Source organism: Bos javanicus, chromosome 21, assembly GCF_032452875.1.
Source record: "Bos javanicus breed banteng chromosome 21, ARS-OSU_banteng_1.0, whole genome shotgun sequence".
Classification (NCBI taxonomy): Eukaryota; Metazoa; Chordata; class Mammalia; order Artiodactyla; family Bovidae; genus Bos; species Bos javanicus.
Window position 1 is genome coordinate 3,450,177 of NC_083888.1, and position 19,791 is coordinate 3,469,967.

The window sequence follows — 19,791 nt, forward strand, 5'->3', positions numbered from 1 at the left end:
ATTAGACATTGAACTAAGAAGTCCTGTATAACAAAAAGATGGGAAAAGACTATTCTTAAAACAGTGGCACAAGACTTCCCTATAGGTCCAGTGGTTAAGATCACCTTTCAATGCAGAGGATGGGGGTTCCATCCCTGGTAGGGGGGGGGTGGCGGCTAGACTCCCACATGCCTGTGGCCAAAAAATCAAAACCTCATACCTCACTTAACAGTATTTAGGGGGATAGTGGGGGAGAAACAAAACCACACTGGCTAGATCACAAGATATATTTACACCAATAAACCGGCTGTCAACAGATTTTTAAAAGAATTATAAATTAAGCATGAGCAAAGCAAACAATAATTTCTTAAGTGTATTGCCCACCATGATAAAATAGGATTTATCTCAGGAATTCAAGGATAGATCACAGTAGGAAATTATACATCACAGTTATAGGCTAAAAAAAGGAAAATGATCATCTATCTAGAAATTGAATTAACAAAGTTTCTTCTTATTTCTGATATGTAAAAAAGCCATGTAGGGTCAGCCATCTGATTTATAATGAGCTGCTGAAAATAAATTCCATAAATTGGTGATATTTGTTATTCAACTCATGACCTAGTTCCCAGAAAATTAGAGTATGTATGTATGTATGTCTGTATTTAATGGAAGTAAAAGAATGAGTTACAATTACATTATACTGAGAGTGCAAATCATCCTTCCTGATGATTTGCAAGAAGCACTTCTACTATAACGAAGAACCAGGGAATGCTGCACACTGTTATCCCCAATTGTTTTTCATTTTCTGGAAGTTGAAACCAATGAAATAAAACAGAAACATGAATAAAACCAATAAAAATGAAGATTAAAAACCCATTATAAGCAATATGATTATAAGACTAAAATCCTCAAGAGTATTTACTAAATAATTAGACACAGTAAGAGATTAGCCTGGCTAGATATGATAGTGGGCAAATGTATCAACAAAGAACAGCCATAAACAAACAGTTGGATAGTTTCCCCACATACCAATGAGTTAGAAAGATAATGTAAAAATGATGCCAGTCGTAACAGCTCCGCACTTATAGAAACAGGAAAAATCTTAGAAAGAAATGAGTGATTGTCTATTAATAAAATGACAAAATTTTACTAAAAGCCACGACTGAAAGCATGCAAGAACACACGTGCCACAGGGATGTAGGAAAGACTGACCACCATTCAGCATTTGGTCTTCTCAAAGTCATATTTATGAGCATAATTCCAACTGACATTTCACATTATATTTTTAGAAATTTTGAGAATGCAAATGATCCTAAAGCTCATGTGGAAGAATAAACTGGTAAGTACTGCAAAAAAAAGCTAACCAACCATTTGAGAAGTAAAAACACTGGACAGCTGCCTCACAATCGTACACCAAGATAAATTCTGATAGATTAAGAATCTAAATAGAAAATATAAAAATAAAGTACTCCAGAAAGAAGAATTGGAATTAAGCTTAATCCTCATACTGTACTTTTTCCTACTCTAGATTTTGGGATGTAATAATAAACAAGAAACAGGTTCTTTTATATTCTAATGGTGGTTTCCCCACCATCAGGGATAGGAACAGAGTCAGTGAATTAGAAATGCAATAAAATGACAAGTTCATGTCAGATATAGATAAGTGCTATGATAAAAATAAAGTAAAACAAGAGAGTGAAATAAAAAAGGCATAGGTGACCAGAGTAAGACCAGGTGAACTGCCTTCAATAATATATTTACACTGTGATGCTAAAAACATGAATATCTAGAAACAACATATTGCATCAAGAAAAGAGCATGTGCCAAGGCTATTGACTCTTTCTGAAGAGTAGAAGGAAGGTATGCACACTGCAAGCACGATGAGAGAAAAGGACAGTTGTAAAACGAGAGCAGTTAGGATGGCAGGAGCCAAACCCTCTAGAGGGAGAGGATGCCAAGGTGAAGGTGATTCCTGAAATGCTCGGGACCCACTTTCCACTTTGAGAGAAGCACAGAATGAGAAGCAGGAATGTGGGACGGCCCCTTTGTAAATGGCAAGATGAAGACGTTTCTGTGTTTTTAATTAAGGTATAGGGTAACATCATCAAATGTGAATGAGGAGTGATGCCTGAAGTGAAGATATGAAAGTGTTCTTAAAAACAGGGGAAGAATTAACATGATTAGGGAGAACAGATGATTTTATGAGCCCAAATTTAAAGACAGGTGATTTTCTCCATCCTCAAGGGATGAAGTAAATATATTGATAGATTATTTACAGTAGCCTAAAAAATGATGACGTTCAAAGCAGGTGTTACAACCCTAAAGCTAGCATGTAATTTACTGTTGGTGGGAGTAAAGATTGGCATAATCCCTCTTGGAAAGCAATTTATCAATGTTTCTTACTTAGCTGAAAGTAATTTGGAGGCAATGACTAAACAAGAGTTTGGGGATTAAACACATCTGCACTCCAATCATATGAGCCTTATTAATTCTGTGGAAGTGTGACTCACTCAGTCCTGTCTGACTTTGCGACACTATGGCCTGTAGCCAGCCAGGCTCCTCTGTCCATGTGATTCTCCAGGCCAAGACGATTGGAGTGGGCTGCCATTCCCTTCTCCAAGCGATCTTCCCGACCCAGGGATTGAACCTGGGTCTCCTGCACTGTAGGCAGACTTATTACCATATGAGCCACCAGGGAAGTTACTAATTGTGTGGGCTTACAGCTTTCCTGGGAGAAAAAGGTGTTTGGCCAGAACCACCCTATAAAATACTGTTTTGGAAAAAGATAGCAGTCAAACCAGTGAGATGACTTAATTTGAATCTCCTGAAATAAGTTCTAGGTTCATTTTAACATTGCATGAACTTTCTAAGTACAGGAATGTCAACTTTAACAATTTCAAGTCATATTCAACAGCAAGTAGGAATTTCACAAGATATTTTCCAATAAATTTTGCAGTAAGCTTCTCAGGCACAACATGGCTACATTGTTTTGATGAAGATGACTCAACCTCAGACTCCCAGGATCTTTTCAGAGAAAGTCAAGTACAATTTTATGAAATCATTACCAACTCCTAGCATCAGGATAAAAGGTCCAAAGACACAAAATTCATGGCTTGAAGAAAAGATCACATTACAAAGTACTCTCCGTGGGGCAGGTAAGATATTCAATGTCATAAGGTGATTGGTTGACTTGAAAAAGAAGATGGGAAGATGGGAGAGGGACAGACAGCAAGAGAACTTCAGCCGGGCACCAAAGGAAACAGAAAGATTGTCTTAGGAACAGGATCAAGCCTTGTGAGCCTCTTGGCAGCCAAGATCCTCCTAGTTCCTAAAAAGGTTTGGCTCCTCAAAGGAAATTTTCCAACAGCCCAAGTCTTATTTTAAGATGGCATGTATGCCCTATTTAGAGCATTCCCTTACCCCATCTGGTGATGTGATGAGTACCAGAGGTTTGATTCACTGTCTCATTCAGCTGAGCCAAGCAGGTAATCTCAAGGTAGTATCAGGCCAACATAGGGGTTGTAAGAGTCATTGAAAAGGAGTTCATGATTTAAAATAACCTTTTATCACTACATGAACATGGTCCCTCGCCAGCATCTTTGTGACTGACTACTTCTGCAGAGTCATCAGAGGAATGGATTAACGACTTCCCAGAATAAGTCTGAGATGATGTACAAACCCACATCATGGAGAGCTCATCCCCAGCCAGAGATCCTCTTCTGCTCTTGACAAAGCAAAAGCCCTTGATGATTTCTGCTGTGATGGCTAGACACATCTGGGAAAAGGAGCCCAGAGGAGCTAAATGGTGACTAACCTACCAGCTTGAGCAACTGCAGGATACTCGAGGTGAAGGCCAATCCCAGTCTCCAAAGGAAAGAAGAACTCAACCTTAAGGTTCCAGGGACATAGGTCAACTAGCTTCTTAGGACACAGCCAGTAGGAAAGTAATCTCTGTTGGACTGAGCCTTCATGAGCAGTGTTTTACAAGCAGGAGACTGACAAGCCCAGTGCTCCACGAACCTCCTTGTGGGTTTAATCCACTCAAGTTTTCAGCTGCACCAGACCCCCTCCAGGACCAGGCACTGGTAGACCTATTTGCTAAAAGGATACAAACACTGGCCATCTTTTTCTCGCCATGTCACCAGCGTGATCCAGAAAGTACAACAGTAAAAAGAGAAGAGAGGGAAGTTAAGAAACCCTACCAAGGGGTGGATGCAGGGTGACATTCATACTATGTTATCGAAATACACAATACATATAGTGTGCCTGAGAATATCTTGTGGAATATATAAATGGTACTTCATTTCACACAGGATAACACTGAATATGTAGTTAGATGAATTTAATTAAATTATCAGTATGTTCAAGCACTAATGTGCCTTCTGTCCAAAAATTCAAATTATTTCAAATTCAAATTAATTTCTATAGCTATGTGAGCTTTTTTAAACTGAAGGCAGAAATTTCTAGATTAGCCAGTTTCAAAGGAATTTAGATGGCACATTATAGCTGATAAACACATGTGGAAAATGGTCTGTTATTTAATTTCCTTTCTGACAGCCTGTATAGCTCCACATGTAAGAATTGTTTAAAAAATATGAGGCTCTAAATAAATATCTAGGGGCTGTATTGACATTTGTTGTTACTGAGCCACGAAGTCATCTCTGACTCTTTTGTGACCCCATGGACTGAAGACCACTAGGCTCCTCTGTCCATGGGTTTTCCCAGGCAAGAATATTGAAGGGGGTTGCCATTTCCTTCTCCAGGGGATGTTCCCAACCCAAGAAGAGAACCCACATCTCTTGCATTGCAGGCGGATTCATTCCACTGTGCCACCAGGGTAGTCCATACTGAGATCTACTGTCGTTCTTCAGTTGCTAAGTCGTGTCCAACTCTGCAATTCCGTGGACTGTAGCCTACGAGGTTCCTCTGTCCATGGGATTTCCCTGACAAGAATACTGGAGTGGGTTGCTGTGTTCTTCTCCAGGGGATCTTCCTGACTCAGGAAGATTCAGGAATTCAACCCATATCTCCTGCTTGGCAGGCAGATTCTTGAACACTGAGCCCCCTGTAAAGCCCATTTGAATAAAAACAGTATGATTTGGAAATCCATTTACTGATTTAAGAGGCTATTTGAGATGTGTAATGAATGTAAATTTCACTTTGGTTGTTATTGTTTAGTCCTTAAGTCCTGTCCAACTCTTTGCTACCCCAAATTCTGCAGCACTCCAGGCTTCCCTGTCCTTCACTATCTCCCAGAGTTTGCTCAAATTCCTGTCCATTTGAGTCAGTCAGTCAGTTAGATGGATGCTATCTAACAATCTCATTCTCTGCCACCGTCTTCTCCTTTTGCCTTCAATCCTTCCCAGCATCAGAGTCTTTCCCAATGAGCTAGCACTTCACATCAGGCTGCCAAAATATTGGAACTTCAACTTCAGCATAAGTCGTTCCAATGAATATTCAGGATTGATATCCATTGGGATTGACTGGTTTGCTCTTGCAGTCCAAGGGACTCTCAAGAGTATTCTCCAGCACCACAGTTCGAAAGCATCAATTCTTTGGCACTCAGCCAAGAATGCACTCTTTATGGCCAACTCTCACATCCATCCATACATGACTACTGGAAAAACCTTAGCTTTAACTAGACAGACCTTTGTCGGTAAAGTGATGTCTCTGCTTTTCAATATGCTGTCTAGGTTGGTCATAGCTTTTCTTCCAAGGAGCAAGCGTCTTTTAATTTCATGGCCGCAGTCACCATCTGCAGTGATTTTGGAGCCCAAGAAAATAAAATCTGTCACAGTTTCTACTTTCTGCCCATCTATTTGCCATGAAGTGATGGGACCAGGTGCCATGATCTTAGTTTTCTGAATGTTGAGTTTCAAGCCAGCTTTTTCATTCTCGTCAAGAGCCTCTTTAGTTCCTCTTCACTTTCTGCCATAAGGGTGGTGTCATCTGCAAATCTGAGGTTGTTGGTATTTCTCCTGGAAATCTTGATTCCAGCTTGGCTTCATCCAGCCTGGCATTTCACATGATGTTCTCTGCATGCATGCATGCTGAGTTGCTTCAGTCATGTCCAGCTCTTTGTGACCCCATGGACTATAGCCTGCCAGGCTTCTCTGTCCATGGGATTCCCCAGGCAATAAAACTGGAGTGGGTTGCCATTTCCTACTCAGGTGATCTTCTTGACCCAGGGATCAAACCCACGTCTCTTACGTCTCCTGTGCCACCTGGGAAGCCTCTACATATAAATTAAACCAAAAGGGTGACAATGTACAGCTTTGTCTTACACCTTTCCCAATTTTGAACCAGTCAGTTAGTTGCTCCATGTAAGGTTCTAACTGTTGATTCCTGACACATATGCAGGTTTTTCCGAGGTCAGGTAAGGTAGTCTGGTATTCCCATCTCTTTAAGAGTTTTCCACAGTTTGTTGTGATCCATACTGTCAAAGGCTTTCATGTGGTCAGTGAAACAGATGCTTCTCTGGAGTTCCCTTGCTTTCTCTATGATCCAACAAATGTTGGCAGTTTGACCTCTGGTTCCTCTGCCTTTTCTAAACCCAGCTTGTATATCTGGAAGTTCTTGTTTCATGTACCGCTGAAGCCTAGCTTGAAGGATTTTGAGCATAACCTGACTAGCATGTGAAATGAGTACAACTGTTCGGTAGTTTGAACATTCTTTAGCATCGCTCTTCTTTGGGATTGGAATGAAAACTGGCCTTTTCCAGTTCTGTGGCCACTGCTGTTTTCCAAATTTGCTGACATATTGAGTGCAGCACTTTAACAGCATCAACTTTTAGGATTGTAAATAGCTCAGCTGGAGTAAATTTCACCAGAGAGTTTTTCTAGATAATTGTAAAAAGTTTATTATTAAAAGGATCCCATAGCTTATTATTAATTATTATTTAAATTCTATATTATAATTTACAGTCAGTATTAGCTGTTACATAATTTTAATCTCTTGGTTTTTCTTATTCTTGCCTGTTTTATGGTTGAATTCCAACACTTTCAAATGGAGTTTGGAAATTAATTACAGTTCTTTCATTCATATTGTATCATCTTGTCTGCTATGGTCCAAATGTTTATGTTCCTTCAAATTCATACTTGAACCCCAAAGTGGTATCAGGACATGAAGGCTTAGTTCATGAGGGTGGAGCCCCATGAATGGGATTGGTGCTCTAATAAAGGAGACCCCACAGCGCTTCCATCAGGTGGAGATACAGTGAGAAGACTCCTGGCATGAATGAAGATACAGGCCTTCCCTGGACACTAGCTGTTGGCACCTTGATCTTGAACTCCCAGCCTCCAGAGAGTGAGAAATAAGTGTCTGCTGTGGGCGTTTGTTAAAGCGATCTGAGTGGATTCAGATACTGTCCTAACAGAGTGAAACCTTTCTTCTTAGATACACTAAATGTACTCTAACCCTGGTGAGAAAATAAACAACATAAAAATAAAAATGGAGAGAACCCAAGCAGCAAGAAGCCAAGAAGGCCGAGCCAATTTTCACTGATATCTGCTTCCTATGCTTTGCCCCCACTATACACATGTACACACACACACACTCTCTCTCTCTCTCACACACACACACACGTTCACGCACACATCCATTTCTACCTACATTTTTGGGGAGGGAGGGCAGGTAAATGAAGGACATGACTCCCTATTTTATGCTTACATGGCCTCTGGATAATCTTTTGAACAACCGATTTTTTTACTTGTCAGAATTTCAAAACTTTTCAACCACATCTCTCACTTTTAGGCAAAAACACAAAATGCTGAAAATATCCCAAGGAAACATTATCTAGATTCTTTTTAGAGTAACACCATGGCTTAGTTGACCTGTGCCACTTTTTTCTCTTACAGTTAAGTCTGATATTTGCTAAAATTCCAAATCTCATTCTATATACTGGTGTTTTGAGGAAGTTACTTAACGTTTTCCAATTAAGGCAGTGTTAAATAATTCCCTTTACTCTTCCCAAAGCACTGAAGTTCACAGTGGTATGGATTTAAATACACATTATTATGACTACTCTTTAGCCCTGTTGGAGTCTTAGTCAAAGATTCACAACAGGGACTTCCCTGGTGGTCCAGGGGTTAAGGATCTGCCTGCCAATGCAGGGGGCCCAGGTTCGACCCCTGGCCTGGGAACTAAGCTCCCACTTGCTGCTGAGCAACTAGGCCCATGCACCAGAACTACGGAGCTCATGCTCTAGAGCCCACAAGCTGCAATTACTAAGCTTGTGTGCCACAACACAGACCTACGCAGCCGTAAGTAAATTAAATGCTAAAAGAAGAGTCACAACATTTGGAGATAAACCTTTGCTCCAAGATAACCACCTGTGCCCCATTCCTGACTGTGAGGCAGACACACTCACTCTAAAACAAAACAAAAACCAGTGCTAAGTCAACATGACTGCTAAGGTCACCATGCCGTGGAAGTCAAAACCACTAAGAACCAGCAGTGGCGGAACATCACGGGAAGGCTTGGTGGCTTCCAGGATAACCCGGGAAGCCCAGGGATCCTCAGGGTTCCAGACAGCAAGCGGTCTGGTTTCCGAATTCACGAGACTTCATTATGAGACCTGGCGAGAGGTTATTCTCAACAGGAAACCTCATATTTACTCATCCCCATAAACATTGGTGGCGCCACCTCATAAAGCTCTGTGGAGACCATTCTGTATGTAAGCACACATAGACCTTTTTTCAACTCTGCAAATGGCTTTAGGAAACTTTACTGAAAGCCTCTAAAGTAGGAAGGTGATATTAATTATGGGCCTTTGTGGTTATGATATGGGAAATCCGTCCTGAGGGAATCTGTTCTTATAGCCCAATTACATCAACTCAATCCAACTCTCAATCAATCTCAATTTCACTTGCTTGAAAAACAGCCTTGCTTTATAGTAACAGTAATGCTCCGAATCTTAGATTTATAAGATTCTTCTTCTTCAGAGTTCAGAATGTTTCATGGATGTCTCTTAATTAATCGGAGGACATGGCCTCACTTAATATAATCAACTCCAGTAAAACTCAAGGCCAACGTGCCATGCAACCATGAACCCAGCCCACAGGGCAGACAGACCTGAGCCCGTACAGCACCGTCCCGTCAGGGTGGAGGCGGATCATGCGGTTCTTCACCGTCACTCCGTGCACAAATGACTTTTTGTCATTTAAGAAATATGTGTCAGGCACCCAGAGCTGGTCAGCCACTCGATTGTCCAGCGTGAGGTTGAGAGGGATCCCAGAATAGGCGAGCCTTTTATCTCTCCAGTATTGTTGAAAATACATGGTCAAGGTGTAATCCTGGGGGGAAAAAAGAAAAGAAAAATGGAGTTTGTGTTCAACCACAGGCAAGTTTCCTCCACAACTGGCCCAATTCAGGTTGGAATCCATGAGAAATGGGTTATTTTCGGACAGGGTTAGGAAGCAGTGGTTGCTTTCTTGTAAATGCAAACACTGGTTTTAACAGGTGTACATCATGTCTATAAGCAGTCTGTTTTATTTAGGTAAGAAGCAGACTAGACAAATTGGCATTTAAGAGACACCCTAAATAAAAGCCAAAAAAAAAGTCATCATAAAATTAGAGTGCTGGCAGGGAACCCAGGCATTAGCCTAGGTCCTCCTCCTCCCACCAGGCATACCTATGCCTGAGCAGCCAACAATACGCCAGTCCTGGCTACAAACTCTCAGCAGTTTAGACTCTTCCTCTCCTTCCTTCCACCCTCTGCACGGCTGTAGATGGAATCCTCTAGAAAAAATCACCAGCTGGGGACAGGATGACCTGCAGGAGGTCTCTCTGCGTCACGTGTCATATTTCCCTTTCCTTCTAGATTGCCAAGGCCATTACTACATGCTAATCGGGCCCTGTCATCACCTCTAGAGGAAGATACTTAGAGAAAATAGGACTAAAGCCGGATGTGGGAGGAGGCACTAGACTAGGTGCAACCCCCACAAAATAAGCAGCAAAATAGGCAGGTGACCCCATGTTTTTGTTTTGCAAAGTAGTTAGTGAAATAAGAAAGTGGGGTGGGGGAGACAAATCAGAGGCTGAGCATGGAAATTCTATTTTTAAATTTCTATTCTTTTCGGCAATCACTATTCAAGTTCAGAGTGATCAAGTCTAAAAACCCACTCATGGTCATGGGACATCCTGAACTGCATTGTGGAAGGATTCAATCTGAAAATCCAAAGGAGTCAGTAAACTCTCCAGCCAGGGAGGAAGAAATTACTGTTGTTACAGGCAGGAGCACGTGGGCTCCACACCGGCAGAGCACATCCGCTGTGCAGGCAGTGAGGGGCAGACGGCAAGCCAGTTGAAGGATCTTTCCCATACATGGGTCTCCTGACATCCCATTCAGTTCTTCTTGCCACCTCACAGGGCAGTTCTCAGAGCTGCCCGTGTCACTGACTGTTGCTGGCCACAAGAGTGCTGGAGCAGAGGAGCCTCCAGAATGACAAAGCACACCCGCACTCCTCTCCAGGTGCCGTCACAGACAGAACTAATACATACTTCACAACTACAAACAAAAGAAAGTTTAAGCCAGTGGGCCCATAAAAAATCAGAGAGGGGGAAGCAAAAATTGCAAAAGGCCTGAGGAGCCCTTTTTGTTATATTTTTTTATTCTATTCATACTCGCTCAGTCATGACCGACTCTTTGCGGCCCCACGGACTGTACCCCACCAGACTCCTCTGTCCGTGGACTTCTCTAGGCAAGAATATTGGAGTTGGTTGCCATTTCTTTCTCCAGGGGATGTTCCCGACCCAGGGAGCGAACCCAGGTCTCCTGCATTGAAGGCAGAGTCTTTACTGTCTGAGCCACCAGGGAAGCCCTTTATTGAAGCTTTATTGCAACTAGAAAGAAAGTTAGCATTTGAGTCGATGCGAAGAAACAGGCATTTTTTTCCTGCTCACTTCCATGGCAAAGGTCTGTGCCTGGGATTAACTGTGTGAAGCCCCCATACACACACACACACAAAGTCCCACCACCAATTAAACATCCTCAGAAAGCAGGTGGTACTGAAGCCTTGGTCAGCTAGACACAAGGCAGGGGAATGAAAAGTCACACAAGCACTGTTGCTTTTACTGAACTGATGAGAAACCCCAAGGAGTGCAGTTTTGCTGGAACACTGGGTGCAAGAGGGGGAAAGTACAGAGTGCTGGGCAAGGCTGGACTGCAGCAGTGACCAGAAAGTGGGAAACTCGAACACTGGCTCCAAAGCCAATGAACACTGATGGTTTCTAAGCAGCAAGTGACATAACCACGTGTATCAACCACGTCTTTTACTTTTTGATTTCTCATGCTTTAACATGCACCCTCCTCTTGGTGTCTGCTGGTGACAAACTCTCTTTTCAATGAGAGCTGTCTCCTTATCTGTTGGCCTTGCCATACCTGAATAATAATAAAACCTATGTTTTAAATTCAAGCTGTGGGTGAGGAAGATCAGCTTTGCAATGGTGAGTTCAGTGGGTAACAGGGATGATGAGCAAAGCCCTCAGTGAGTGGGAGATCCTGTTGGGGGATGATGAGGGCGGACAGAGAAAAGGGATCTTGGTTAGCAAGCCACAAGTAGTAGGTTTGATGCAGACCCTCAGGATGTGGACGGGCCTGTGAAGTTCACAATCATGTCCCACCACTACCATAACATCAGTAAATGTAGGTGATGCATTTTAAGTGAAGCATGCAAAGTTTTGGTGGCATAACAAGATTGAGGTAAATTAGCAGGAGCAGCTAAAGGATTTTCAATTTAAATATAAGTCTCTGAATTGCCTTCTTTTGAAATAGAAGAGGTTCATCTGTTTCTCCCCTGGTTTCTAAGCCCTCATCCCACGCCCGAGTCGTGAAGTCTAGCACCGCTCTGCCATCTCCCTTCCAGCTGGTGCTCACGTGGGCTGCCATGCGGGTGGAGGCGCAGCCATGTGTCAGCTGGCCCTGGGAGCCCAGCTGTCACTCAGCCTGCAAGCTCAGAGCAGGGTCTAATTTTGAGTTCTGCTGCTCTCCACAGCGTTAGCAGCACCGCTCAGTTCTGGTCTTGGGTGTTTGCTGAGTGACTTGACGGGAATGAGGTACAGGAGAGCTTAGGAAACACAGGGATAAAAAGTAGCAGCACTTAAATGCAAATCTGCTGCATGGGCTGTGCCTTGGAAAACAAGGGCGCTGGGACTTCAGTGGGACACTACTCAGCATCTCACCTCATTCTCCTGCAGAGAAAGAAGAGGCAGATGAGGGAATAAAGGTGGATAAAGGAGAGGTGATTGCACGGGTACAAGCCTCCTCTGCTCTCTTGGGCGATTGTGGGGCCACGGCGCTGACTCCTGGGAGGGGTGTTAGGGAACACCGTTCACACTGCCAGCAGCAGCTAACATGTTTTGATGACAACAAGGGCCAGGCCTTGTGCGAGATCATCTTATTTAAATACAAGGCAGGGATTGCTGTTGTTCTCATTACCTTAGGAAGAAGGAAACATTTGGAGAGTTCATATACTTTGCTTCCCCACCCCCACTTACACAAGCAACTGGGGGAACTTGGATTTGAAGTTGAGGCTGTCTCCCGCTAGGATGGCGCTCAGCCTCTCAGCTCTGGTGGGGTTCCACGCAACACAGACAAACCAGCCCGGTGGGTGAGGTCTGCACAGACGTCCCCAAGAAGGGAGGGTGCAGCCAGGTACAGTAGCTTTCTTCAGGTGAGTGAAAGTCGCTCAGTCGTGTCAGAATCTTTGTGACCCCATGGACTTTACAGTCTGTGGAATTCTGCAGGCCAGAACACTGGAGTGGGAAGCCATTTCCTTCTCCAGGAATTTTTTTTTAAAGGGGAAGAATAAGAACTATGGTACCACTAAAGCCCCTCATCCTGCAGACACTTAGCACAGCTCTCTGTAGACAGATGCCTTGTAAAGCTCTGTTTCCTCCAAGGGGTCCCAGGCAAATTGCTGGTTTCCGGGTTTGGAGTGATCTGTCCTAGATCAAAGAACATAGCCATGAGGAGATGCAATCTATGTGGACTGGCAAGTCTGCCAGCACTGGATTTGAGTCTGTTCTCAGAAAAAGAAGAGAGCTTGAGACTGTAAAAGCTCCAGGAATCCACAGAGATCTAGATGGCAATGGGCTAGAGGGGAAAAGCAGGAATCATGGACTCCTCAGGGAACATAAGGTAGAGGTAGGGAAGTAAGCTTTTGGTCTTTGACCTCAGCACTGGAGGAGGACTCAGGTACAGTCCACCCTGAGAGCACTCAGCTTTCTGTTTATGTCCAAGTCCAACCACTGAATGAGGCTGGCACTGGGAACTTGGGAGGCCCTGATTAAAAGCATCGGTTTCCTAGGAGACAGGATTTAGTGGAGGAAGGACAGGCAGTGACAGGGGGCAGGGAAAATGCAAGTGTATCTTCATCCAGATTTCTCCAGGCCACTGAGAACTGGGGCTCTCTAGGGTATGATGCATAAACGTGAGTTTTTCAGTTTGAGTTGGTTCAAACTATGATAGCTCATCCGGATTTCCCAGCTGGCACTAGTGGTAAAGAATCCGCTTGCCACTGCAGGAGACACAAGAGACTCAGGTTCGATCCCTGGGTCGGGAAGATACCCTAGCATAGGGAATGGCAACTCACTCCAGTATTCTTCCTGGAAAATTCCCAGGACAGGGGATCCTGACAGGCTACAGTCCGTGGGGCCACAAAGAGCTGGACACAACTGAGTGACTGAGCATACAAACACAACAGCTCATTAAAATCACTGGGTGAATAAATAGCAGTGAGATGCTCCCTGAACTACCTGCTACATTAATGGATATAAAAACAAAAATTAACAACTAGGACCTAATAAAACGTAAAAGCTTTTGCACAGGAAAGGAAAAAATAAACAAGATGAAGAGAAAACCCTCAGAATGGGAGAAAATCGTGCAACTGAAAAAGGGTTAATCTTCAAAATATATAAGCAACTCATACAGCTCAGTATCAGAAAAACAAACAACCCAATCAAAAAATGTGCAGAAGACCTAAACAAACATTTCTCCAAAGGAGACATAAAGATGGCCAATAAACATGAAAAGATGCTCAACATCACTTGTCATTAGAGAAATGCAAATGCGAAACTGTAATATCTCTTCATACCAATCAGAATGGCCTTCACCAAAATTCTACAAACCGTAAGTGCTAGAGAGGGTGTGGAGAATGGGGAACCCTTCTGCACTGTTGGTGGGAATGTATACTGATACAGCCATACAGAAAACAGTATAGAGATTCCTTTAAAAACTAGGAATAAATCTAAGATACAACCCAGCAATCCCACTACTGAGCATATACCCTGAGGAAATGATAACTGAAAAAGATACATGTACCCCAATATTCACTGCAGCATTATTTACATTACCCAGGACATGAAAGCAACCTAGATGTCCATCAACAGATAAATGGATAAGGAAGTTTTGGTACATTTTTAGAATAAAATATTACTTAGCCATAAAAAGGAACAAATTTGAGTCAGTTGTAGGGAAGTAGATGAACCTAGAGCCTCTTATACAGAATGAAGTAAATCAGAAAGAGAAACACAAGTATCACATATTAACACATATATATAGAATCTAGAAAAATGGTACTGATGAATCTAGTAGAGGACAGACTTGTGAGCACAGCGGGGGAAGGTGAGGGTGGGATGATTTGAGAAAGTAGCATTGACATATATAGTATAAATATGTATTGACATATACAGTATAGTAGACATGTATAAAATAGACAGTTAGTGGGAAGTTGCTAAAACACATGTAGCCCAGTCTTGTGCTCTGTGGTGACCTAGAGGGGTGGGATGGTGGGAGGAGAGGGAGGTTCAGAAGGGAAGGGATTTATATACATGACTGATTCATATTGTTGTGTGGCAGAAACCAAAACAAAATTGTAAAGCAATTTTTCAAATAAAAAAATTTTTTAAATCATTAGGTAAGATAAAATGTCTAGAATCTCTCTCTCCCTCCACCCTCTGCCCTTCTCTCCCTTTGTTATAAAAAGCTCATGATGAACTTGGAATAAGCATGAAAAAATATTGAGGAATTATATTCAAAACAAAGACTCCTTCTTACAAAGAATCTTACTAACAAAAGCATTCAATTAAAGGGCAATTCATGCCTCAGGGCTTCTCTTAGGGATCATAAAGTCCTTTGATAACTTAAAGAAGTCAGGGCCCTCTCCTTTCTCTCCTTTTTTTACATATGTGTATTAAATCAAACAGCAAGAAACACTGAAGTCCAAGGCTAGGCCTATCCCTGCAGGCTTTATACTGCCTTCACAAAGTGAAAGTGAAAGCCGCTCAGTCATGTTCGACTCTTTGTGAGCCGATGGCCTATACAGTCCATGGAATTCTCCAGGCCAGAACATTGGAGTAGGTAGCCGTTCTCTAATCCAGGGGATCTTCCCAACCCAGGGATTGAACCCAGGTCTCCTGCATTGCAGAAGGATTCTTTACCAACTGAGCCACAACGGAAGCTCAAGAATACTGGAGTGGGTAGCCTATCCCTTCTCCAGCGGCTCCTCCCAACCCAAGAATCGAATCGGGGTCTCCTGCCTTGCAGGTGGATTCTTTACAGCAAAATACTACTAGGTAGGGCTCCATAAACGAGTAAGTCATTTGTTTAGAATTTGTGTCATATTTTCTCATTGAAAAAACATGACACGAGAGTTGGTAGGTTTTACCCCATATTACAAAATTGCATTTCATACAAAAGTCAGAAGCCACAATTTCTGAGTAAGACATGAGCCCAGCCCATGATCCCATGGTTGGGAGTCAGTGTGCTGAGGCAGCAGAGGATGGAGCCGGGAGGGGCAAAGGGGCAGGCATACAGTCTGAGGAGGCTGGGAACAAGCATTCTTAAATATGAGGCATTCAAGGACCAAGAATCTGTGCATAGGTGACTGTCCTTCTAAAATCCCCTGAGAATATACAAACAGCAGCAGGAACAACAAATAACAAGAAAATAAAACCCTTGGGTGTATAACTCAAGCAGCACAAATAAATTGTAATAAGAGATAAACAAAAACATTTCTTCCTGCTTGTGGAAATTTCTTGGTATTTATCACATTAAGATGAAAAGAATACATATTTGAAAGTGGAAATACTGCTCATTATTCTGCAATTAGGTAACTGACTAGATTTCCTGAGCACAGGAAATGAAAAAATTTACTAACCCTGAGAAAGAAAGGCAATCTCGAAGCCAAATTTAAATATTTAACTGCAGCTGTGAAAGCCACAGGACACCTGCATTTGCATCTGGTTCAGCAAGTTTATGAGACCAAAACCTCACAGGTAAGTTGTTCTTAGGTCAGGAAAGACAGGAAATTGTTTCAAGAAGCTTACATAAGCCCTCAGTGGTGGAGGCTTCCTTTGCAGGCATTTCTGCAACTAAAATTAGGCTGGGGAAATCTTGGCACTTTTTAAAACAAAATTTATTTAGAAAATCTTAATCCATTCCTTTCAATGGTCAAAAAATGAGTATCCAATGCTGCATCCATCTCCCCTCCCACAACAGATTTTACTGGTACCTAGGTTTCCATTTGTTGAATCCATGTGGTTACAATCCAGCAAAACCCTGCAGCCCACCCCATTCACCCTCATCCCCATCAACATAATACAAAGGCCCCCTCCATGCCCCTTGCCTTTGGCTTGTGGAAAAACTGATATCTCCCAGGCCTCCCTGAGTAACAGAAGAGCAGGCTCAATCTGTTCATGATCAGGACAATAGAGCCACAGGATCTTTCAGTGTCTGATGCACATTCCTGGCTCACTGAACAGATACTATAATTGCCACCAGAGGGAAAAAGCTAACTGCATGATGACTAGACTGTAGCCATGATATAAGCTGCTACATCTTGAGCAATACTAAGTCTAGAATGGTATTAACGTTAGCACTTATAATAATCTATATCTTGGTGGTGGTTTAGTTGCTAAGTCATGTCCGAATCTTGTGACCCTATGGACTGTGGCCCATAGGACAATAGAGCCACAGGATCTTTCAGTGTCTGATGCACATTCCTGGCTCACTGAACAGATACTATAATTTCCACCAGAGGGAAAAAGCTAACTGCATGATGACTAGACTGTAGCCATGATATAAGCTGCTACATCTTGAGCAATACTAAGTCAAAGAATGGTATTAACGTTATCACTTATAATAATCTATATCTTGGTGGTGGTTTAGTTGCTAAGTCATGTCCGAATCTTGTGACCCTATGGACTGTGGCCCATCAGGCTCCTCTGTCCGTGGGATTTTCCAGGCAAGAATACTGGAATGGGTTGCTATTTCCTTCTCCAGGGCATCTTCCCGATCCAGGAATTGAACCCAGGTCTCCTGCATGGCAGGCAGATTCTTTACTGACTGAGCTACAAGAGAAGCATCTCTCTATACCTTTGTGGGCATCAAAAATAATTGTAGCTCATACATATAAGCAGGCAACTAAAACTGTCAGCAAAGAGATGCTACAGACACATTTCTCAGTATCTTCCACTCAGAATACACCACCCTATGTCAGCATGAAAAAGTTACAGAAGACAGACCTTTGCCCCTAACCCCAGAGAAATGGAATAATGTCTGACAAGTCTAAGCAGCTCTTTTGCCCCTTTCCTGTTTGCCCATTTCTGATTTCCTCGGGCCTTAATTAGAAAAATGAGATCACTTGGTGACATTTAATCTAACTACTGAATGTATAAAATGCCTTGCCTAACCTGTTGATTACTTTCCTCAATTAAAAAGAGTAAGAATGAAGAACTATGTCGTTAAAGAATGATGGACTGTCTATTCCCAGCTTCCCTCTCAGCAAATCTGTAGGCAGACCATGTGGGCAAGACAAGCTTCCGAAGGAAGATCAGGAGAAGTCAGCAGGTCTGCACACAACAGAAAAATGATGAAGAACCTGACCTCCTACCATGAAGAGTAACTGAGATTGATTCCCTTCTTTCTCTTTAAAAATTGTCATGGCTGAGTGGAATCTTTGGACTTGGTCTCAGAACACGAGTCCACTTTCTCCCCAGATTAGTGGCTCCTCTGATGGAAGCAACTTTCCTTTATACCAACACTTGCCTTTCAATTATTGGCTTTCGAGCAGCAAGCATCTGAACCCGAGTTTGGTAACACGGTGATCTGTGAAAATAAAGCAGGACACCTCCTTCTGATCCCCTTTCCTCCTCCCTCAGTATCTGCCACAGGCCGAGAACTCTGCTAGGTACTGTGGACCCAGAGATGAAGAGGGCATCATTTGTACCTTACAGTAGCTCACATTCTGGTGGGGTATTCATAAAATCAAATCGAGTATAATGAAAGTGACTAAGAGAAGGCACTTTAAACTCAAACATGCCCAGGTTTCAAGTCTGCCTTTTCACTGTCTTAAGCACACTTACCCATCTGGAAAGTCAGCCTGACACACACTCTGAAGTGATTAGCATCACAGAGGGCACACGCAAGGAGCCAAGATGTGTACAATAATGCAAAAGAAGTATATATTTAAGGAATATCTACTAAGTCTGGAGTTGGGAGGAAGCTGGTGTGTGAATGCAGAGGAAGGGCGCTGAGATTTTCTGGTCTTTATATAGCTACTGCATCCACCAAAAGGCTCATAGTCTATAATTTTTACTCATCTACTTAAATGCCAAGTATATTTAGAAGATGAACCAGTCACCTCTGGATGAAATCTGGATGGGCTGCTGAAAATAGTTAACAAGTTCCCCAGTCCTCTATAGCCTCATGAAAAACTAGCAAAGGATATAAATTATTTTGAAAATTGCTTTTCATGTATGAAAAGTTACCATAGCTGTTTTTCAGGAGTACAGTAAGTCTGAAATGCGAAATGATTATACTGATTTTCACTCAAAGGACAAAAAAAAAAAAAAAAAAACCTATGTAGAATCAGAAGAAATCTAGAATTTAACCTAAACCGAAGAGAACCAGGAAAATGTAAGAGATCCTTGGCTAAATAAATTTCCAGCAAAGGCTACTATGCAGAGGGTGATGGAGCAGGATGCCTCAGACCACTGAGTTGGCTTCTTTCCCTGTGTCTTACCTTTGAGCCTCAATAACTTCTTGTGGAGAAATGAAACTAAAAATGCTCATTTTATAAAAGTGGTCTAGCAATTAACTGAGCTAACAAAGCTTAACACAGAGCTTGATTCATAACAGGTATTTCAGGGCCAGTCATCCTCCCCAGAACTCCTCAACACCCAATGCAAAAGAATCCTCTTTATTAGGTGGGCTCCCAGCTGACTGCTCCATGCCAAATACACACCAACCTCCCCATCCCCCCAAAAAACCTACTGTGCTCTATTATCCCAAAACGCCAGCAAGAAAGACTCAGCCTAATGATTTGGTGCAGAATTCTCAGCACTACCAGAAGCAGACCTCATTCTTTGTTTCTAAAATCCCAAATTTCATCTTTTACTCAATATACAAATAAAATTGCAAGTTTGTTTCCTGAAATGTAACAGGTCACTATATTTTCCATAAAACATTTTTTTCTGCTGTGAAATATACTGAAATCACAAATGTAAACACAAATTTATAAAACAGCTATAGCACGAATAAAAATACCAAACCAGCCATTGGGCCGTGATCCACTATGGCTAATCTAACCTTCGGGTGCTCTAGGACTCACCTCCACCTACCCCCCCCCATTATATAGTCAATTGACCCCTCTGTATACAAAGAACATTTCACTAAGTGTCCTGTGCACAGCCCCCTTTAATTGTAAATTGAGTCTCCCAAACTAAGCACTCAGGAACCAGGAGCAATGCAAGAAACATCTCCTGTTCTTAACTCCAGCCTCCAGTTTCTGTTCCTCCATCGGTCGTGCTGCG

The 19,791-nt window shown here is 42.5% G+C and overlaps 1 protein-coding gene across 2 annotated transcripts in view; it reads right to left on the bottom strand.

The window, feature by feature from the left end:
- GABRB3 (gamma-aminobutyric acid type A receptor subunit beta3) overlaps nucleotides 1-19,791 on the bottom strand; it is a 285,246-nt gene that overhangs the window by 79,400 nt on the left and 186,055 nt on the right. For both annotated transcript variants that reach the window (XM_061394206.1, XM_061394205.1), the window contains exon 4: nucleotides 9,052-9,272. In XM_061394206.1, the coding sequence (XP_061250190.1) occupies nucleotides 9,052-9,272 (221 nt within the window). The remainder of the gene's footprint in view (nucleotides 1-9,051; nucleotides 9,273-19,791) is intronic.